This window comes from Crinia signifera, chromosome 1 (genome assembly GCF_055691185.1).
Source record: "Crinia signifera chromosome 1, ASM5569118v1, whole genome shotgun sequence".
Lineage (NCBI taxonomy): Eukaryota > Metazoa > Chordata > Amphibia > Anura > Myobatrachidae > Crinia > Crinia signifera.
In genome coordinates this window covers 373,267,662-373,290,658 of record NC_139217.1, presented here as the reverse complement: position 1 = coordinate 373,290,658, position 22,997 = coordinate 373,267,662, and the positions used below count along the sequence as shown (strand labels likewise).

General features: G+C 48.6%; 1 protein-coding gene across 4 annotated transcripts in view; it reads right to left on the bottom strand.

Annotated features, from left to right (window-relative positions):
* The window catches only part of CFAP251 (cilia and flagella associated protein 251), a 95,659-nt gene extending 72,917 nt beyond the window's left edge, over nucleotides 1-22,742 (bottom strand). The window contains exons 1-5 of one of the 4 annotated variants that reach the window (XM_083151311.1): nucleotides 22,632-22,742; nucleotides 21,163-21,381; nucleotides 20,878-21,024; nucleotides 18,368-18,667; nucleotides 14,508-14,648 (exon numbers count right to left, since the gene is read on the bottom strand). In XM_083151311.1, coding sequence (XP_083007437.1) covers nucleotides 14,508-14,648; nucleotides 18,368-18,667; nucleotides 20,878-21,024; nucleotides 21,163-21,375 — 801 coding nt within the window. In that variant the 5' untranslated portion in view covers nucleotides 21,376-21,381; nucleotides 22,632-22,742. Of the gene's footprint in view, nucleotides 1-14,507; nucleotides 14,649-18,367; nucleotides 18,668-20,877; nucleotides 21,025-21,162; nucleotides 21,382-22,438; nucleotides 22,571-22,631 lie in introns of those variants that run through there. The other 3 variants (XM_083151309.1, XM_083151310.1, XM_083151312.1) reach the window with 3 other exon arrangements.
* Nucleotides 22,743-22,997: the final 255 nt, after the last annotated feature.

Below are 22,997 nucleotides of genomic sequence, written 5' to 3'. Positions count from 1 at the left end.
ATTACGTAAGAGCAGAATGTGGAGACAAGTGATAAGACATCATGAAATGCTGGGCCGGATTCAGACCTGTTCGCTAGGCTGCATATAATCGTCCGTCCAACGAGGCGGAGTTTAATGTGCTCGCTAACCAATGATCGACTGCTGCTTAGCGAGCCAGCCTGAATTAGACCCTATGTCCATGTTTTCTTCAACTCCTTCCTTTACTCATTGTCCATACCTCCCAACTGTCACGATCCGAGCTGTCAGACAGACTTTCCTACCGGCTAAGTGCCTCCGCAGGTTCAGCTTGCGGTCCAGACGTCATCTCTGCCGGCCTCCTGTCTCCCAGTGACAGTCCCCAGTGCACGGCAATCCACCTGTTCGCCGCCATTGCTCCCAGTATCCAGCATGGTGTGCACAAACACACTTTCCCGCCATAGCAGACATGGGGGCTGCCATGTTCTTCCCAGTCACATGTCTGTGCTGTCCAATCCTGTTGGTTCTGATCTCCCTGTCATACTTCCTCGGCCAATCCTGGCCACCCAGTGGGGATAAGTATGCTGGGAGCTCTCAGAACCATTGCTAGTGCTTCAGTTGTCTCCAGTGTATGGTCAGCTGTCCTTGTCTCCGTGCAAGTGTATTTCTCTGCTGGTGTTGTTTTCCATGCTGCAGTGTGTTCCAGGTTGTTCCATCTCCTGTGAAGTCCAGGTTATTCCACCGCCTGTGATCCTGCCTCTCAGCCCAGCGACCAAGCCTAGCTCTGGGACTCTGGTCCTTCCGATGCTCCAGCATCATCCACCATCGATGTTTCATCGCTAGTCCGATATTCCGGATCTCCTGCTTCCGTCCGTCATTCCGGACCCACAGTCATCTCCCGTCCGTCATTCCGGACCCACAGTCTGCTTCCATATCCGATACCCGGATCCGATGTTCCCACATCATCATCGATAGTCCGATATTCCGGATCTCCAAGCCAAGCTTCCGTCCGTCATTCCGGACCCACAGTCAAGCTCAAGTCTTCCGTCCGTCATTCCGGACCCACAGTCTTCACATCCGATGTTCCACCATGGATCCCACATATCATCACATCTGTAAAGTATTGCAATCTGCATGAACTCTGTCATTTATCCTGCATGCTTTACTGTCTGTTATACTACAACCATCTGCAAATAAACTCCGGTTGTATTTTACCTCTGACTGCTTATTGGCTCTGGGTGCACTGTCGCGCACTCCATGCGCAAGGGTCCTCTCCAACCTCCCCGGTTCAGGTACCGGTCCAGGTCCCCACCAGAGGTCTCAGTCTTGTCGACTGAGTCCCCTGGTGTGACAGTAAGCACTAGCCAAATGGATCCAGCCGCAAACCAAGCTTCTCCACCCAGCCCTGTACAGCAACTGGCTGTTCGCTTGGATCAGCAAGAGGCTGCGCAGAGCCAAGTGATTCATTGTCTGCAAGATCTGTCTTCCCGGCTGGATAAGCTACAGACCACTCTCAGTGGCCCTGAGCCTGTCAGAGAACTTCCAAGTCCCGTTCATCCTCCTGTAATGGCTGCTGCACCTCGCCTTCATCTGTCTGTCCCCACCAAGTATGATGGGAACCCCAAGACCTGTCGAGGTTTTCTCAATCAGTGTGAGATTCACTTCGAGCTGCAACCCAGCAACTTCCCTACTGAAAGGGTCAAGATCGCCTACATCATCTCCCTCCTGTGTGGAGCAGCGTTAGAATGGGCGTCTCCCTTATGGGAAAGATCTGATGCCATCCTGTCCAATTACAAGGACTTTGTGTCAACATTCCGGCGTATCTTCGATGAGCCTGGGCGATCAGCATCTGCCTCCACTGAACTCCTCCGTCTCAGACAGGGATCCCGCTCCGTCGGGCAATATCTGGTCCAGTTCCAGATTCTGGCGTCTGAACTCTCCTGGTGTGATGGGTCCTTATACGCAGCTTTCTGGCATGGCCTATCCGATCGTATTAAGGATGAACTCGCTACCAGAGACTTACCCTCGGGTCTAAGTGACCTTATTTCATTGTGTATCAAAGTAGACCTACGCTTCCGAGAAAGGGCTGTAGAACGTCACAAGAGCACTCCAGTTAAAGTGCCAACTCCTCCGCCTTCTTTACCCACTGCTCCTGTGGTCCATTCCAAAGAAGAACCAATGGAGATAAACCGTTTCCGTTTGTCTCCAGGAGAACGTCGACGTCGACGGTTGGCACAGCTCTGCCTGTATTGTGCCGATCCTGCACATCAAATTTCTGCATGCCCAAAGCGTCAGGAAAACTCCTCCTCCTAGCCCATCAAGGAGAGGGTAGGCTAGGAGTAATTAAGTCCTCTCCATCAGCAACTGATTGTGTCCTTCCAGTTTCCCTACAAGTTGGTCAGCATTTCAAGACTGTCTCCGCACTTCTTGATTCCGGTGCCGCTGGCAACTTCGTTACTGCAGAACTGGTCCGCAAGCGGGGGTTACCCACTGAAAGTCTTTCCAAGACTGTCTTCCTTACTGCTGTGGATGGCAGTAGGATTCCTGTTGCGACAGTCTCCCGCAGAACTTTGCCACTTACAGTGAAAGTGGGAGTCCTGCACACTGAACTTTTGTCCTTCCTGGTTTTACCCCGAGCCACTCATGCTCTGGTTCTGGGTTTACCCTGGCTCCGTCTTCACAATCCTCGTCTTGATTGGAAGACATCGGAAATCCTTTCCTGGGATCCTTCCTGCTCCGGTACCTGTCTCCAAAAGGTACTCCCAGCTCGTCATTCTTCAGCCGATGCAGCAGACCTTCCGCCTCTTCCCTACCAAGAGTACTCAGATGTATTCAGCAAGTCTGGCGCTGATGTCCTACCTCCTCACAGACCGTGGGATTGCCCTATCGACCTTATCCCAGGCAAAGAACCACCCAGAGGTAGAACTTATCCTCTCTCTCTTCCAGAGACTCAAGCCATGACCAATTACATCAAGAAAAATCTGGCAAAGGGATTCATCCGTCCTTTGACTTCTCCTGCTGGCGCAGGGTTCTTCTTCGTAAAGAAGAAGGATGGAGGCCTACGTCCCTGCATTGATTATCGCGGCCTCAATGACATTACAGTAAAGAACCGATATCCGTTGCCCCTCATCACCGAGCTGTTTGACCGTGTCAGCGGTGCAACCATCTTCACGAAACTCGACCTGAGGGGTGCATATAATCTCATCCGCATACGAGAGGGCGACGAGTGGAAGACAGCGTTTAATACCAGAGACGGCCACTATGAGTACCTCGTCATGCCCTTCGGGCTCAGCAATGCCCCAGCCGTGTTCCAGCACTATGTCAATGAGATTTTTCGGGACATTCTGTATCGTCATGTAGTTGTATATCTCGATGACATTTTAATCTACGCCAATAACATCACAGAACATCGTTATTGGGTCAAAGAGGTTCTGTCCCGGCTGCGAGCAAATCATCTCTACTGTAAACTGGAGAAGTGTGTCTTCGAGGTGAAGTCTATACCCTTCCTAGGGTACATTGTCTCCGGTTCTGGTCTTCAAATGGACCCAGGAAAACTGCAGGCCATCCAAGATTGGCCAATTCCCTCTTCGCTGAAAGGTATTCAACGTTTCCTAGGTTTTGCCAATTATTACAGAAAATTCATTCGTAATTTCTCGTCTATTGTGGCTCCCATCACTGCCTTAACGAAAAAGGGGTCTAATCCAGCGAAGTGGCCGGCAGAAGCCATCGAAGCCTTCCATCTGTTAAAACAGAGGTTCACTTCCGCTCCTGTTTTAAGACAACCTGATACCACCTTGCCCTTTATTCTCGAGGTTGATGCCTCCTCCGTGGGTGTTGGGGCAGTCCTCTCGCAGAAAGCGCCCGATGGTCGTCTTCATCCCTGTGGGTTCTATTCCCGTAAGTTCCTGCCTGCAGAGCGTAACTATGCCATCGGTGACCAAGAGCTCCTCGCCATCAAGTTGGCATTAGAAGAATGGAGATATCTTCTAGAGGGCGCTGTTCATGAGATAACAATTATCACAGACCATAAGAATCTTCTGTATCTCAAGTCTGCTCAATGTTTAAATCCCCGTCAAGCCAGATGGACACTTTTCTTTTCCAGGTTCCGTTTCAAGCTGTCGTTCTGTCCAGGGACACAAAACCGAAAAGCTGATGCCCTTTCCCGCTCATGGGAGCAAGAAAGTGAGTCTAAGTCCACACATCAACATTTCATTATTGATCCAGTGGCCTTCTCCGCAACGAGAGTTTCAAATCTCACGCCCCCTACAGGGAAAAGATATGTAAAGCCAGCTCTAAGAAAGAAGTTGCTCTGTTGGACGCATTCTTCAAAATTCGCTGGCCATGCAGGCATTCAGAAAACTTACGAGTTTATCACCAGGTCCTACTGGTGGCCGTCCCTCAAACAGGATGTACAGGACTTTGTTTCCTCTTGTGCTAAATGTGCTCAGCACAAGACCAGTCGTCAGTCTCCTCCTGGGCAATTGATGCCACTGTCAGTGCCACATCGTCCTTGGACGCATATCTCTATGGACTTTGTAACTGATCTTCCAGAGTCTGACAAGTTCACCACCATCTGGGTGATTGTTGACCGGTTCACCAAGATGGTGTTATGATATCCGGGTGTCCTCGCCAACCCTAACTCCGTTGTCATAGAATGGGATTGGTGGCTGCGTGCTAGTGCTAGGCTTCGCCTATAATAGCCGCGTTCGACAGAGCCCGTTAGTCAGGCTCCGCCCCCGATGCCACCAGGTCTTGAGAGTTGACAACGCTGCCACCAATGTCAAGGATGAACAAGGGGATGACTAACTACCCCAAGAAGGCGAGGTCACCCTTGCTCTGTAGCAAACAGGGTAGACGTAACAATACGTAAAGATGTAACACAAAACTATACCAAACAGGTGTAACAATACACAGAGGTGTTTCATCAATATCAAGATACGAGTAAGGGCAGTCTGGGGGTAGACCCCACTTATCTGTGCTCCGAGGAGACAACGGCAGCGGGAACCAGGGTACGGACAACTGGACAACGCACGGACACCAGGAGGACAGGAGACAAAACGGAGGACACGGCTGGGAATCAACGACAGGACGCAGGACGACTGGGCACAGGAACCAGGAGCAGTGGATAGGTGGGAACCAGGAACACTTGAGACCCTGAGGTGCAAAAGCTATAACCGGCGCCTGTCCTGGGCAGATGCCGGCTCTTTATTCAAAATCCCCGCTGACGCTGACGTGCGCCGCACTGCCGGGCGCATGACCTCAGCGCGCCGGCACGCCGACGGAGACGCTCGGGGACGTTGCCCGGCAACGCCCCGATGCCTGCTGACGATGCCGTGGGGACGGAAGCTAGGGGCGTTGCTGCGCGACGCCGCCAACGTCTCCCCCGGCACTCGTCTACACTGTCTGTCCCGGCGGGTCCGGGACAGAAGTGTAACAGTACCCCCCCCTTGAGGAGGGGTCACCGAACCCTTAGAACCCGGTTTCCAGGGAAATTTTCTAAAAAACTCCGCTCTTAGCCTGGGCGCATGCAAAAACTTTTCTGGGACCCAAGATCTTTCCTCATCTCCAAACCCCTTCCAGTGGACAAGAAATTTGAGCTGACCCCTGACTACCTTGGAATCCAAGATATGTTCCACCACATACTCCTTATGCCCTCGAACCAAGACAGGTCTTTGAGTACGTGTAGAGCTGGATGGAAGGGTTCCGATGACAGGTTTGAGCAGGGAACAATGGAAGACATTATTGATGCGCAGAGACCTGGGAAGCTGAAGTCTGAATGCCACCGGGTTGATTTGTCCGATAATCGGAAATGGACCGATAAACCTGGGACCCAACTTGGGACATTGCTGTCGAAGTCTAATATGGCGTGTGGATAACCATACTCTCTGACCCACTTTAAAGAGACACGGTCTTCTGTGCCTATCAAAGAAAATCTTAGACCGGGCTGAGGATTGTCTAAGGGCTATGTGTACATTCTTCCAGGCTTTCCTAAAAAACGAGACAGTGGACGAGGATCTTGACGGATCAACCGGGGGCATGAATGAACTACATTTGGGGTGCAAACCTGAGTTGCAGAAAAACGGAGAGCTCTTGATAGCTGAATGATAAGAGTTATTGTATGCGAACTCTGCTAATGGAATAAGCTCAGCCCAATTGTTCTGGCACTTTGAAACGAAACAGCGGAGGTATTGTTCCAAAGCCTGGTTGACCCTCTCGGTCTGTCCATTCGACTGCGGGTGGTAACCAGAGGAGAGACTGACCTGAATCCCTAAGGCTGCACAAAACTGTCTCCAAAACCTGGCCACGAACTGGGAACCTCTATCCGAGACAATATCGACTGGGAGTCCGTGAAGCCTAAAGATGTTGGTGATGAATAAATTCGCTAGGATTTTAGCAGTAGGGAGCCCATGTAATGGAGTAAAGTGAGCCATTTTGGAAAATCTATCCACCGTAACCCAGATGGTGGTGAACTTGCTAGACGGAGGCAGGTCAACTATAAAGTCCATAGAAATATGGGACCATGGTTTTTTTGGAATGGACAAGGGAAACAGCGGCCCAATAGGAGACTGTCGAGACGATTTGTGTCGCGCACAGACCAGACATGAGGCCACAAATCTGTCGACATCTTGCCTCATAGAGGGCCACCAAACAGTCCTGGCTAACTGTTCAAAAGTTTTGGCAATACCTGGATGCCCGGAGCTTTTTGCAGAGTGAAAGTCCCTGAGAACCGCCTCTCGTAATTTCTGGGGAATAAATAAACGGTCCTGTGGGGTCTGTTGAGGAGCCGACGCTTGGGCAGCAATAACTAAGGTGGCTAAATCTTGGGTCAGGCCCGCCATGATTACTGAGCAAGGGACGATGGGAGATGCTTTCACCTCAGACCCCTGGAAAGTCTGAAAACTGCGGGAGAGGGCATCCGCCTTCACGTTCTTAGATCCCGGCCTAAAGGTGATGATAAACCGGAATCTGGTGAAGAATAGTGCCCACCGAGCCTGTCGTGGATTGAGGCGTTTGGCGGACTCAATATAAGAGAGATTCTTGTGATCGGTGATCACGGTGATGGTATGCTGAGCTCCCTCAAGCCAGTGACGCCACTCCTCAAACGCCCATTTGATGGCCAATAACTCACGATTGCCTACATCATAATTTCTCTCGGCTGGAGAGAATTTGCGGGAGAAGTAAGCACAGGGATGAATCTTTAGATCCAGTGGCCCCTTCTGAGACAGGACTGCTCCAGCACCCACATCAGAGGCGTCGACTTCGATTAAAAAGGGTAGCCTGGGATCTGGGTGGTGCAGAATTGGGGCTGAGCAAAACGCCTTCTTTAATTTTTTGAAAGAATCCATCGCCCGTTGAGACCATTGTCCTGGGTCAGCCCCTTTCCGAGTCAAGTCCACTATGGGTGCCACGATGTCCGAAAAGGAGCGGATAAATTTGCGATAGTAGTTAGAAAAACCAAGAAATCGCTGAATGGCCTTGAGCGTGGTTGGGCGAGCCCAGGATTGAATGGCCTGAACCTTAGATGGATCCATGGAGAAACCTTGAGGGGAAATAATGGTACTTATGTATTATCTGGACTCCCATGTTAAATGCACCCCATTTTTTCATACCCCTACTATCCAACTACGCATGGAGTTGATTTTATATAGTGTGGCGAGCGCAGCGAGCCACCGTGCCCGAAGCGTGGCGAGCGCAGCGAGCCCCGCGAGGGGACGCGGTCTCATAAGAAAAACGGGAGCCCAGATATTACATAAGTACCGAAATAATATACCCTAAAAAAGTCACTTGTGACACTTCGAATTCACATTTTTCCAACTTGGCATATAGATGATTCTCCCGTAGCTTCTGCAGCACCAGGCGGACGTGCTGCCGATGTTCAGGAAGAGATTTGGAAAAAATGAGAATGTCGTCCAAGTAAACTACGGCAAAACCCCCTAAAAACGGTCGAAGGACTTTATTAATAAAGTCTTGGAAGACTGCCGGGGCGTTAGCTAGACCAAAAGGCATCACAAGATACTCAAAATGCCCCGAGTGGGTATTAAACGCGGTCTTCCACTCATCACCACTTTTAATTCTGATTAAGTTGTAGGCCCCCCTGAGGTCTATTTTGGAAAAAATCACTGCCTCCCGAATCTGGTCAAATAATACGGAGATGAGGGGTAATGGGTAGGAATTTTTTACCGTAATTTTGTTAAGGGCTCTGTAATCAATACAGGGCCGTAAAGACCCATCTTTCTTCTCAACAAAGAAAAACCCCGCCCCCACCGGTGATTTTGAGGGCCGAATGAACCCCTTTTCAAGGCTTTCTTTAATGTAGAGGTCCACGGCTTGGGACTCAGGTGCGGATAACGCATATAAACGACCCTTAGGAAGTCTGGCATTAGACACTAAATCAATGGCACAATCAAAGGGGCGATGAGGAGGCAAGGTGTTGGCTTCCTTTTTAGAAAAAACATCTGAAAAATCACGGTACTGAGGAGGGAGAGCTTGAAGATCAGGGTGCATCACACGGAGAGGGAGAGTGAGACAAACATCCGAGCAGGACCCTCCCCACCGAGTGATCTCACCAGTTTCCCAATTAAATTCAGGGTTGTGTTTTTTCAACCAGGGCAGCCCCAGGACTATAGGAGTGAGAGGACAGTGAAAAATAAGAAAGGTGATATCTTCGGAGTGAAGAGCCCCCACCGACAGACGAAGGGAGGGAGTCCTAAAAGATATACCGCCTTTAGACAGTGGACGGCCATCCAACCCACATACAGAAACGTGATTGGCCAAGGGTATGGGCATAAGGCCCAATTGTTGCACCAGGCCTTCATCTATAAAGTTACCGGCCGCCCCACAATCCACAAAGGCAGACCCGTTCCAAGAACGGTCGGTAACAGAGACTGATACCTGAAGTAATACAGAATCTGAGGGAGAAAAGCTCGACAGGCCCAAGTGAACCCCCCAAGTATCACTTAGGCCCTGTCTTTTCCCGCCTTCAGCGGACAAGCAACAGCAAGGTGACCGGGACCCCCACAATACAAACAGAGGCCCTTGAGACGTCGGCGGTTCTTTTCGGAGGAAGATAGTCGAGTGGCCCCCAACTGCATAGGCTCGTCTCCGGGTACCTCGGTGGACTCGTCTACAGATGAGGAAGGCAACACTCCAGACCGTCTCTCTCTCTGCCGCTCCCGAAATCTCCTATCCACCTTAATGGCTAACTGCATGATCCCATTAATGTCTTTGGGAGTGGGGTACTGCACTAATGCATCCTTAAGGGATTCGGATAAACCAATCCGAAACTGACTACGAAGCGCTGGGTCGTTCCAGCCAGAATCAATAGCCCAACGTCTGAACTTGGTACAGTATGCCTCAGCTGTGTCCTGCCCTTGACGCAGGGCCCTAAGATTTGACTCAGCCGAGGCCGCCCGGTCCGGGTCATCGTATAATAACCCCATTGCTGAGAAGAATGCATCCACTGAAGAGAGAGCCTCAGCACCATCTGGAAGGCCGAAGGCCCAAGACTGAGGATCTCCCTGCAGGAGTGATATAACCATTCCTACCCGTTGAGCCTCAGAACCAGAAGATCCTGGGCGCAATTTGAAATAAAGCCTGCATGACTGTTTAAAATTAAAAAACAGAGACCGGTCACCTGAAAAACGGTCAGGGAGATTTAACCTGGGCTCCAGACTCCCACTGGAGGAGGAGCTAGACTGAGACCGTTGCTCGTGTGAGTTTACCCGTAGGGTGAGCTCTTGCAATTTCTGCGTCAGCGTGTGCATCTGTCCTGCAAGAGAGTGGGCAGCAGCCTGCTGTGACGGATCCATGATTGGGTTTCCCCACGACTACCGAACCTCTGAGCTGTAGGGGCAACAAACAGTCCCAGAGTATGGTCTGGCCGGTTATAATGTTATGATATCCGGGTGTCCTCGCCAACCCTAACTCCGTTGTCATCGAATGGGATTGGTGGCTGCGTGCTAGTGCTAGGCTTCGCCTATAATAGCCGCGTTCGACAGAGCCCGTTAGTCAGGCTCCGCCCCCGATGCCACCAGGTCTTGAGAGTTGACAACGCTGCCACCAATGTCAAGGATGAACAAGGGGATGACTAACTACCCCAAGAAGGCGAGGTCACCCTTGCTCTGTAGCAAACAGGGTAGACGTAACAATACGTAAAGATGTAACACAAAACTATACCAAACAGGTGTAACAATACACAGAGGTGTTTCATCAATATCAAGATACGAGTAAGGGCAGTCTGGGGGTAGACCCCACTTATCTGTGCTCCGAGGAGACAACGGCAGCGGGAACCAGGGTACGGACAACTGGACAACGCACGGACACCAGGAGGACAGGAGACAAAACGGAGGACACGGCTGGGAATCAACGACAGGACGCAGGACGACTGGACACAGGAACCAGGAGCAGTGGATAGGTGGGAACCAGGAACACTTGAGACCCTGAGGTGCAAAAGCTATAACCGGCGCCTGTCCTGGGCAGACGCCGGCTCTTTATTCAAAATCCCCGCTGACGCTGACGTGCGCCGCACTGCCGGGCGCATGACCTCAGCGCGCCGGCACGCCGACGGAGACGCTCGGGGACGTTGCCCGGCAACGCCCCGATGCCTGCTGACGATGCCGTGGGGACGGAAGCTAGGGGCGTTGCTGCGCGACGCCGCCAACGTCTCCCCCGGCACTCGTCTACACTGTCTGTCCCGGCGGGTCCGGGACAGAAGTGTAACAGATGGCTCACTTCGTTCCCCTCACCGGTCTTCCGTCAGCTTCCAAGCTGTCCCAGCTCTTCATCAAAGAGATATTCAAGCTTCATGGGCTGCCTCTTGAAATCATCTTCGATAGAGGAGTCCAATTCGTAGCCAAGTTCTGGCGAAGCCTGTGCTCCCTGCTTCAAATCAAGTTAAAATTTTCCACAGCCTACCACCCTCAAACCAATGGCCAAACGGAGAGGGTGAATCAGGACCTTGAAGCATTTCTCCGCACATATGTCTCTTCTTCCCAAGATGACTGGGCTCAACTCCTTCCATGGGCAGAGTTCTGCCATAATAACCAATATCATTCTTCATCAAATGTCACTCCATTCCTTGCCAATTATGGGTTTCATCCTCGAGTTCCTGACTTCACTCTGCAACCTGTGTCCTCTGTTCCAGCGGTCGACACGACCATCCGGCAATTCGTCAAATCCTGGAAGCTCATTCGTTCTTCACTTCTGAAGGCTTCAAGCAGGTACAAAAAATTTGCCGACAGGAAACGCAGAGCTGTGCCAGCCCTCCGTCCAGGAGATCGTGTCTGGTTGTCAACCAAGAATCTTCGAGTGAGAGTGCCATCGATGAAGTTCGCTCCCCGATATATTGGTCCTTTCCCAGTTGAGCGAGTCGTCAATCCAGTAGCTTACAAGCTCAAGTTGCCGCCCTATTTGAAAGTGCCAGCTACATTCCACATTTCGCTGCTCAAGCCGCTGGTTCTGAATCGCTTTCATTCCAAGCTCCCCAAGGCTCCTAAGGTTTGCACCCAGCGTGGAACAGAATATGAGGTCAGTAAGATCTTGGACTCTCGCATCCGATATGGTCGTCTGCAATACTTGATCGATTGGAAGGGCTACGGCCCCGAAGAGCGATCATGGACCAATGCCATCGATGTCCATGCTCCCAGACTCATCCGGGCGTTCCACTCCAAGTTTCCCCGCAAGCCTAAAAGGTGTCCTGGGGCCACCCTTAAAGGGGGGGGTGCTGTCACGATCCGAGCTGTCAGACAGACTTTCCTACCGGCTAAGTGCCTCCGCAGGTTCAGCTTGCGGTCCAGACGTCATCTCTGCCGGCCTCCTGTCTCCCAGTGACAGTCCCCAGTGCACGGCAATCCACCTGTTCGCCGCCATTGCTCCCAGTATCCAGCATGGTGTGCACAAACACACTTTCCCGCCATAGCAGACATGGGGGCTGCCATGTTCTTCCCAGTCACATGTCTGTGCTGTCCAATCCTGTTGGTTCTGATCTCCCTGTCATACTTCCTCGGCCAATCCTGGCCACCCAGTGGGGATAAGTATGCTGGGAGCTCTCAGAACCATTGCTAGTGCTTCAGTTGTCTCCAGTGTATGGTCAGCTGTCCTTGTCTCCGTGCAAGTGTATTTCTCTGCTGGTGTTGTTTTCCATGCTGCAGTGTGTTCCAGGTTGTTCCATCTCCTGTGAAGTCCAGGTTATTCCACCGCCTGTGATCTTGCCTCTCAGCCCAGCGACCAAGCCTAGCTCCGGGACTCTGGTCCTTCCGATGCTCCAGCATCATCCACCATCGATGTTTCATCGCTAGTCCGATATTCCGGATCTCCTGCTTCCGTCCGTCATTCCGGACCCACAGTCATCTCCCGTCCGTCATTCCGGACCCACAGTCTGCTTCCATATCCGATACCCGGATCCGATGTTCCCACATCATCATCGATAGTCCGATATTCCGGATCTCCAAGCCAAGCTTCCGTCCGTCATTCCGGACCCACAGTCAAGCTCAAGTCTTCCGTCCGTCATTCCGGACCCACAGTCTTCACATCCGATGTTCCACCATCGATCCCACATATCATCACATCTGTAAAGTATTGCAATCTGCATGAACTCTGTCATTTATCCTGCATGCTTTACTGTCTGTTATACTACAACCATCTGCAAATAAACTCCGGTTGTATTTTACCTCTGACTGCTTATTGGCTCTGGGTGCACTGTCGCGCACTCCATGCGCAAGGGTCCTCTCCAACCTCCCCGGTTCAGGTACCGGTCCAGGTCCCCACCAGAGGTCTCAGTCTTGTCGACTGAGTCCCCTGGTGTGACACCAACAATCCCGATTTCAGCAGGACAGTCCCGATTACCGGGTCCTGTCCTGCTGTCCCACCCGCGGCCGGAGGTGTCCCGCTGCGGGGGGGGGGGCAGTTCGGAGCCCCCCCAATTTGACAGAATAGACGCTGTGCGCATGCGCACAGCGTCTATTCGCGCCCGAAAACGGGGATGCGGCTCATTTGCATAAGCCATGCCCCTCATTTGCATAAGCTGCGCCCCTTTTTGGGCGCTCGCCGCGCGAGTGTCCCTATTTCTGCAGCCGGAAAGTTGGGAGGTATGATTGTCTACCTAATCCTACATCTGCAACATGCCTCCACCTTCTCCTCTCTCCCCTCCTCTGTCTCTCATCTACTCCTCTGCTTCCTTTACCATTAATAGAAAATAGTTTTGTGAGATATCTCCCGAAAGATCTTCCTGTAACTTAGCAACAAAACAACTTGTAGTAGTAGTAGTAGTAATAATAATGATATAAATAACAATTACGTTATTTATATAGTACTTTTCTCAAAATGCTTTAAAAAGAAAACAAGAAACAAATACATGGGTTTCGGTATAGATGGTAGACAATGTCTAGGTCGATAGTCACTGGGTTGCCCACTAATGGTCAACACAATAAGAATGGTTGACGTACTTTAGGTCGACATTGACAGAAAGTCGACACAAGCTTATGGTCAACATGGACATAGTCGACATGAATAAGATAGTCATGAGTTTTTCACGTTTTTTGGTGTCTATTTCGAGCTATGTAGACATGGACATAGTACAAGTGTACTGCATCCCCTCGCATAGCTCACTCCGCTCGCCATGTTTCGGGCATGGCGCCTCCCTGCACTCTGCACACTATTATATTCTCACTCCAGTGACTGTCGACCTAGACATTGTTGACCCAGAGGCCGCATACCAAAATAAGATTAACTAGTCGCGGGTTGTTCCCGGGCCCAACCCAGGAAATTAGGCTGGTGTGAAAGGGGTATAAGAGAAATGCATCAGTATTGTATTTATTCCATCATATAGCCCCTTTTATATATTGCAATCCTCACTATAATGACAGTTCACCTTTGTTCTAAGTACAAATAAAGGTACTTGTGAGTTATCTGGGCGTCCGATTTTTTGATTGTATGCCTTAAGTTAAGGCATACAATCAGATGCGATGCGATGCGATATCGCATCGCATCGCATCGCATCGCATGCGACCATCGGATGCGATGACCCGATTTCTCCATAGGAATCAATGTTAAAATGATTCCTATGGAAAAAGGGGTCCTTTTCATACCCCTACTATCCAAGTGGGCATGGAGTTGGATATAAACCTGTGGCGAGCGTAGCGAGCCACCGAGCCCGAAGCGTGGCGAGCGAAGCGAGCCCCGCGAGGGGACGGTATTCCGTGTCCCCTCGCGGGGCTCGCTACGCTCGCCACGCTTCGGGCTCGGTGGCTCGCTACGCTCGCCACAGGTTTATATCCAACTCCATGCCCACTTGGATAGTAGGGGTATGAAAAGGACCCTTTTTCCCATTGAATTCCATGTTAAAATGGACTCAGTCCATTTTAACATTGATTCCTATGGAAAAATCGGGTCATCGCATCGCATCGCATCGCATCCGATGGTCGCATGCGATGCGATGCGATGTCCCGATCCGACCCGATTTAAAAATCGGACGCCCGGATAACTCACAAGTACCCAAATAAATAAAGGATATATTCTACTTCCAGTACAAACCGCAGATGTCATCTACCTCTTACCTGTAGGTGGCGCTGCCGGTTAAGAGAGAAGTCATGGATCACTGCAATGTGAGCACACACATAAACAGCCACTTGATATTCTTCATCATGCAGATTATAAATAGGGATTTTGCTGTTCATGCCAAAAGACCATGCCAAGTTCTGCAAGTACAAAAAACCCTATTTTTATATTCATTATCAACGAATGAATAGACTATTATAAAGCACAATTAATCTGTGTTATACAGTCAAGACCGGTGTTACCATTAGGCATCTGCCTAGCGAGCTAGCACCTTAAGGGGCATTGCTAAGGTACAAAAGTGAAGCGTGGCAGAAAAGTGAAGGATGTCTCCGAAAGAGACATAGGGCCTTATTCGAGTTCACTCTTTCAGACAAAATCCTTCTTAGATGGACAAAACCATGTGCACTGCAGGGGGGCAGATGTAACTTGTGCAGATCTAAGTAGATTTGGGTGGGGTTTTACTTCAAAGTGAGATCTATATTGCAGTGTTAAAATAAAGCAGCCAATATTTACCCTGCAAAGAATCACCAAAAAAATCACCAAATCTATTTCTATCTGCACATGTTACATATGCCCCCCTGCAGTGCACATGGTTTTGTCCAACTAAGAAGGATTTTGTCAGAAAGAGTGAACTCGAATAAGGCCCATAGTAACAATATTCATACAATCGTCAGCCAGTATAGCGAGAACTGACCAGTGATCAGGTGTCCGAATGAACTCTTTGTTTTGTAATAGATACCGAAATAAATACATTTGATAAAGTCAAGTGTGCATATGAGGAGTTGGAAAAAAGAATTGGGGGGTGGGTGGGGGGTGGGGCGGTTTGAAGCAGTAGATTGAAACTTTGCTTAAGGATTCCCAGAAACCATTTGCAAACACAAATTATGGAGGAGATTCAACGTCACTCGGTCGCCAGTGTATTCGCGCCAGGTGATGGTGTGGCTCTGCGCATGTGAATATTCGCATGTGCAGAGCCGAAGAACAAATGCCTTCGGCCACTATCAAAGTTGCCGAGGCGTTCGCACAGAGAGGGCGGGCAGTGGGTGGACAGGGGGCTGGTGCATGGGGACGCTCAGCGTCGACAGGACATGCCCACAAAAATGGTGGGTGTGTCTGGACAAAAGCTGGGCGTTCCTGTATGAACGCAGGCGGGTCGAAGCCTGTACGGGGCGGACAGCTGACGTCACATGATGCCATCTCCAGCCCAGATAGAAGTCAGATCAGACTGACTTTTATCTGCGAGCGGCCGCATCCGAATGGATGTGTCAGCGAAGACATTAATTCACATGCAGATGCTGCCATTCGCTCGGCAAAGGGGGCAGGCATTCAGAATCAGAATCAGCTTTATTGGCCAGGTGTACTTGCGTATACTAGGAAGTTGTTTTTTGTTTGCTGTGCAGCAGCCAGGTGGGTAACAAGTAACCCGCACACAGTATAAACAATATAACCAGGTGGGGGGACACTTACAGTCATATAGGAATTTATTCCGAGGGAACACCGTGTTAGATTATGTGCAAAGGGTTATGGCGCGACTAGACAGTGAGGTGTTCATGAGTTTGTGTCAACAGGTGAACCGCTTGAGGGAAGAAACTTTTTAGGCTTCTGGTGGAACCGGTGGGAATAGCCCTATAGCGTCTGACTGATGTTAGCAGGTTAAACAAGCCATGGCCAGGATGTAGTTGGTCCTTGACTATATTCGTTGCCCTCTTTTTTGCTCTGGACAGGTACAGGTCCTGGACAGAGGGAAGGTCTGTCCCGATTATCTTCTCCACAGTTCTGATTACCTTTTGGAGTCTGCATTTGTCTCTCTCGCTGGCGGAGCCGTACCAGACCAGTAATGAGGAGCACAGTACAGACTCCACAATTGCAGAGTAGAAGAGGAGCAGAAGCTTCTGTGGGATGTTAAACTTCCTCAGTTGCCTAAGGAAGAACAGCCTCTGGTGCACTTTTCCAACATTCGTGGGCAGCGTTTCACTGCTCGGTAAGCAGTGAATTTACTCTGCTTACCAAGCCATGCTGAATCAACTCCTATATGTGCAATAAGCTCAGAACTCCCACATTAGTCCTTACAACCACTACAAGTTATATATACAGCAGTGCACGCACGCACGCTGTATTTCAGTTCTTTTAGTTCATATTTAGGATGCTGCAGGCTGGATATGAGAACATCTGATTGGTACTAAGGGGGGAAAAAAAGCATAATAGTAGCCGAATAACATAAACAGCACACAAGGAAGAACTGGGGAGAGATTCAGGTGAAGAATGTATATGTCCTCTATTTTTTTGGGAATGAATAGCAGGAACAACCTATATATATTCCATATAAATGTAAATATATGTACTGTATCTTTTTGCAAATATAAATTCTGTTGTAAAACTTTCCCCTAGACTACAGCAGAGAAATGCAATTGCGTCCGAGATTGCCGAAGGTATAGAACTATTCAGCTATAATGAGAAAAAACTAAAGTATATAAAGAAATACGGTTTAATGTATAGGCAAACGCCGGGGGGGAGGGGATTGGTTGCCCGGAAACCCCCTCCTCTTGGCAAGTATGTTAAATTATGACAACAATAGCGCTGGTATATAGTATGATCCATAGAGCTGCCCCCACATCATGCAGTGTGGGGGACAGAGCAGAGCTGCTGCACATGCCCAGTGTACCAGCTTCTTCTACCACATTTACCATACCTCCCAACAGTCCCTAAAACCGCGGGAATGTCCCGGTTTTCGGGGACATTCCCGCATCCCTCCCGCGGCCGGCAGTGTCCCGCGGCGAGGGGGGGCTGTTGGGAGTCCCCCCTGTCCGCTGGTGAGCAGCGGGGAATAAAACCATCTATTCCCGCAGCCAGGGGGCTGGGGGCATGGCTAGAGGCTCACAGAGCCTCTGGGTCATGCCCCCATAGTGTCAAAATGAGGGCATGGCCTCGCAGGTGAGCCGTGCGTATAGGCCATGACCCCTAAATTAGGCCACACCCCTGAATTGCCCTGTCCCTCCTCCGGCTCTTAAGAAGTTGGGAGGTATGCATTTACTGTATGTGTGGATCTGAACATTGCAATGGACCAGAGAGCAGCTGCCAGGAGGAAGACACAGGAGCCTTACCATGAAGTAGGAGATTGTGAGTTTAGAAGGTGTAGTACTGGTTCTATTATGTTTGTGTATTTATTCATTATAATATGTTTAACCTTTTCCTGACAATTTATCTTATTTAAATGGTTAAAACAGACTATACTATACTGTTAAATATTAATACTGTACTCCATACCAGTGGTCGAAGTGGAAATTTTGAAGTGGGGGTATGGAAATTTTGAAGTGGGGGTATGGAAAAGTAAAGAGTGAATATAGTGCGCACCTTCGGACACCCCCCTGTCCATCAACGTCCCCTGCCAGACTGCCCCGTTGTACAGGGGTATTACAAAAGCACAATATGCGCTGCTGAGTGATCAGAGAGCATTCTGAGGGGGAAAAAAAAGTTGTTTTTTTTATCTTCAGATTAAAGTGGGGGTATGCCATACCCCCGTATACCGCCCCACTTCGACCACTGCTCCATACAGTATCCAGTGTATAAAAAGACCAATTTTTAGGGCTTTTACCATTCCCCCAGATTCCTGTTCTTACTCCAATGCAGATTGGGAAATTTTGGATTAAATTTGGAAACCCCCCTCTAAAAATACTGCGTTTGCCACTGTAATGTATATAATGTTTTTTTTTTTTTTTTTAACAATATCACCCTGCCACAAATCATGGGGTTAAGAGAACCAGCAATATAACAATGTACATAAAAATAGCACTGATAGCTATGCACTTTATGTAATATTTGTATAACTGACCGAGTACTAGTGATGCCATACAATACTCACAAGAGGTCTATCTGTAGAAACTGAGTGTACATCTTCAAACACAGTCCTTGGCGTAGCAGTGTAAACCAGTGAGTCTTCAGCTGCTGGGCTTTCCTTATTCCCTAGAATTTCTTCTACATCTGCCTTTTCATTCAGATCTTCAGAAACAGAGTTTCCTTCCGCTGACCCTTGTCTCTCTATGGCACTGGACTGTAAAGTCTGATTATCTACAGATATGTCAGATGCCTCCTGGGGAGGATTGCTACCCTCCAATTCATCTTTTTTCTTATCCAACTTTTTTTCATCTGCAGCAGCGTCCTGCTAACAACAGAGAGCATTCATAGAGAGAGCATAGAGGCCCTTATTCTGATCTGTGCGGCCGGAGCCGCATACGTTGCTCCGGCCGCACAAACCAATCCCCGCCTACAATACGGATCGCCACGGCCGTCCGTACGCGGACGGCTGGCGATCCGCATGAAAATGGTGGGGCGTACGCCTCCACCATGGTGGGAGCTGCCCCCTGCATTCGATGGTCGGCGACCATCGAAGGCAGGGCCGCACGCTCCACCAGCTCCCGCAAGCTTAGACCACACGGACAATCGTCCGTGTGAAAGCTTGTATGGGGGCGGAGAGCTGACATCCGGCGATGTCAGCTTTCCGCCCCCATCACTGGCGTCATAGCCTCATTACCATGCATACGCCCCGCGTTTGCATGGGAACGCCCATGAAACGCTGGGCGTATGCATAGGGTAATGAGGCTATTAAGCCCCTCACGCCCCTATACGCCCCCTTTGCGGCGTATACATTTTTTGTGCGGCGATTTCGCCTGCACATGCGCAGAGTGACCTCTGCGCATGTGCAGAGTGAAAACATCGGCGGTACGGCCGCACGCGGGCCGTACCGCCGAGATCAGAATAAGGGCCACTGAGAGAATACAGGGAGCATTCATAGAGCATACAGAATAGAGAAAATAGTAAGTTGCAGGACAATGACTAATCAGCAATTGTTCCCTGATCAAAAGATTGAAACCTATTGTTTGTTCTACAAATCATAACCCTATCTCCAGTTTCCAGCAAACAAATCCAAACCTTAGGCATTTATGGACCCAATGCAAAATATTGGATGAGTCACCATATACTGCCCACGTGTGTACCGGTAACATACTTAAGGTGCCCATACACTGCCTGCGACGTCTCGCAGCAGTGTACGGACACCCGATGGACTGCAAGCCGCCGGGACCTTCCGGCGGCAGGGACACATGCGATCCGTTGTGATGGATCGCATGCGTCACTGCTTAGCGCCCGTCCCAGAACGGGTGGTCGGACGGCCAGCCGGTCCGACCACCTAGTCGGGTCCGATGCGCACGGGACTGCGCATCGGACCCGACTACATGTCAGGGAGAGGCGATTTGGTCCGATTTAACGGGCCGATTGGTCGCAATCGGTCGAAATCGGACCAAATCGCCTTGATGTATGCCCAGCATAAGGATCCGATAGGGGGCTTCACATATCAGCAGCATTTACTATTATGTTAGCTATACCTTTGCCTAAATCACACACTCCTCAGCCACTTAACCTCCCCCCCAGGGGTATGGGTTGTTAGGTCTACAGTGTCTGTGTAGACAGTCAAAAGGTTAGCCGCCATTGGTGGACAGTCAAAAGGTTGACTTACGGAAAAAGGTCGACATGGTCAAAAGGTCAACATAGAAAAAAAAGGTAGACATGAGGTTTTAATGGTTTTTGTGGCTATGTCGACATAGGTCAACATCGACACCATATAAGTGTACGCCATGCTTTGGTCACTATTTTATTCTCCTTCTATGCCAACTGGGATAGTAAAGTATGAACAATTCAGTTAAAAAAATCATGAAAAACTCACGTTGACCTTTTTCCATGTCGACCTTTTATGTGTTATCCTTTTGCATGTGTAGACATGTTGACCATGTCAGCCTAATGTATTTTGACTCGACTGTTTACCTAGATACTGTTAACCTAATGACGTACAGCCCCCCCCCCTCCCCCCAGTCCGACAACTTAAACTTCCCCTCAGTTTATTTGCCTCATGGCAATAAAAAAAACTAATTGTTTTGGGGACTAACTGCTTATGGCGCAATCACCAATTCTGCAAGACAAACAACTCTCTTGGAGGGAATTGTCAGCATATAAATTTGGGAATCGCAGAGGTCTAGCTGATTAAAAGTATGTGTGTTATGATTGGAAATCTACCATTAAAACTCTAAAGCCATTAAAACTCAATATATTGCCCAGTGTCTACTTTTCATCAGCGACCAGAGATAGTCGCTGATGAAAAGGAACCTCTGCTGGCGGTGCCGCAGAGGTAATTAGCTGGTCGCAGGAGCAAGCTCCTGCGACCAGCGATTGGAAAGGGGCTGAAAACGGGAGCGCGCACCCGGCGATTTATCGCCGGGGCACACTCCCAATCACTAGCAATATGGTCGCCAGCGACCATATTTCCAGCGATTTCAGCCCCCGTGTGTACACAGCATAACTCTAACAGGTCAGTTTCATTACCATGTCTTTAGTGGAGGAAGCTGCAGAATAATTGTGTTCTTCCGTCACATCCTGCTCCAATTCTGGCTTGTTATCATCAACTGACTGTTCGGCCAAATCTGCCTCATTTTGCATCATTATCATGTCATCTTGTGGGTTATCAGATTCCTATTTACAGATAAATGCAATCATGATCTATATTTATACATATTGTAGATTAATATGACGATAAGTATTATTAAACACAAAGTGGTGCAACTAATATTGATATCAATAAGGTGCACATATTACAATATAATTACATACGTTTGTTGCAGTGTTGGACGGACTTTGGCTATATGCTACCTGCTCAGGTGCTTGTTCCTCCCCATCACTACTCCTGGATTGCTGGGAATGAGACCCCGTCTGCTCCTCATTATGGTCTGTGAATCCTTCTTCACAATCTTTTATTGGGACATCTTGGTCATTGGCATCAATGGATACTAGGTCATTTTGGGGGTCGGCTTTGGTCTCAGACATCTTGCTCTACATTGAAGAGCATTATTTAGTAAAATTGTAAACATTAACTGTAAAACTTTATTGATGGATATTTCGATACATAAATAAGAGTAAACATCCACGATGCAAAATAGCTGGTTAATGGTTAAGTGCTGAATATTCAAAGGTTAAAGATTAGGAGAACAGGTTGAAATATACATATTTTGTGAAGCAATAGCAGGATAAGAAGTAAACACAAATTATGTTAGAACAATATATTAACTGCAGAACAAGTGCTAAATGCACAATAGTGTCAACAAGATGCTCTTATCCGTTCATGACTTTATTGCACATTATACAAAAATGGGGTGGGATGGGCTTGCTATGAGTTGAGAGATCTCATTAGTATTCAAGGACTCAAATCTCAGCAAAGAAAACCAACGGAATAATAAAAAATTTTCCCATCACAGGTTATAAATCTGAGACGTATGCTTGGGGTCAATGGTAACCAAAACCTGTAAGTATAGCTAGTGTTACTTAGGTTACTAGTGGCCATATAGGAAAGCAATGTACAGGTGTAGCTGGAAGAAGCAAAATATCACTTTGGCCTTGGGTGATACATCTGCAAATGTCCCCTCATGTTATACTGTGATACACCAGTCACCTATTGCTGTTTCACGGTCACACAAGGTACTGTAGATAGCAGCTGCATAAAGGTGAGCAGGTTGTGCTGCCCTGCAGATTACACACTTATTATTAGAAATAGTACAGAATTGTCAGAATGTTGCAGTTATAATGTTGTAATCAGACACTGCTGCTATAATATCATTGACTGCATAAGCTTGTGTCACTTTGGAATTAAATACATAATTCGACAGAGGTATTGCAATATCTAACAGTGGTATTCATTCACAGACACACAGCAATCTAAAACTCAATACAATCTTCCCATAAGCTTTATATAGAAAAATATATTTATATATATAGATGCTAATTATAAACTGCAGTATGTATGTATTAGTTTTTATTTTTTGCAGAATAAGCACCAAATTCATCTTTGGTGTAGAACATCTTGTCAAACAGATATGTTCACCCTCCACCTTACTTTTCCATTTGTTGAAATCATCTTATGCCCGTAGCAGCAGCAGCAGCACTGCGACTGGACGCACAAAAGCAATGCACAATCACCGCTATTATACTGCGAGCAGCCCAGGGATCACTGAGGCCTTAGTATCGCAAGTAAATACTATTTCTGGTAGTTCAATCTCATAATGTTATAATATCAAGGTTCCACTTACAGCAGGTAACGTATCCCGCACTCCAGGCTCCAACCGCGTTACCTAGCAACTACATAGTAAACCATGCTAGGTTCCCATGGCGACACTCACTGATCTCTCTGTCGCAAAGAACTGGCGCATCTCACTTTACGTCCTATAGAATTGTGGTAATATTGCTTCTTTAAGTATCTGGAAGGATTTCGGACAGTAACACAGCGGGCTGAATTAAGTCATTTATTAAGTGATTTTTTTTCAACGTTAGTTAATTAAATATGGCAAGAGGAGCTACATTTATTATTTATTATAAAATACTACGTGCACTGTTTGGAGAGAGGTTTCCCAGGTGCACTCAGTGAAGGAAAAAGGGTGTATAGTACAAGACTGTCC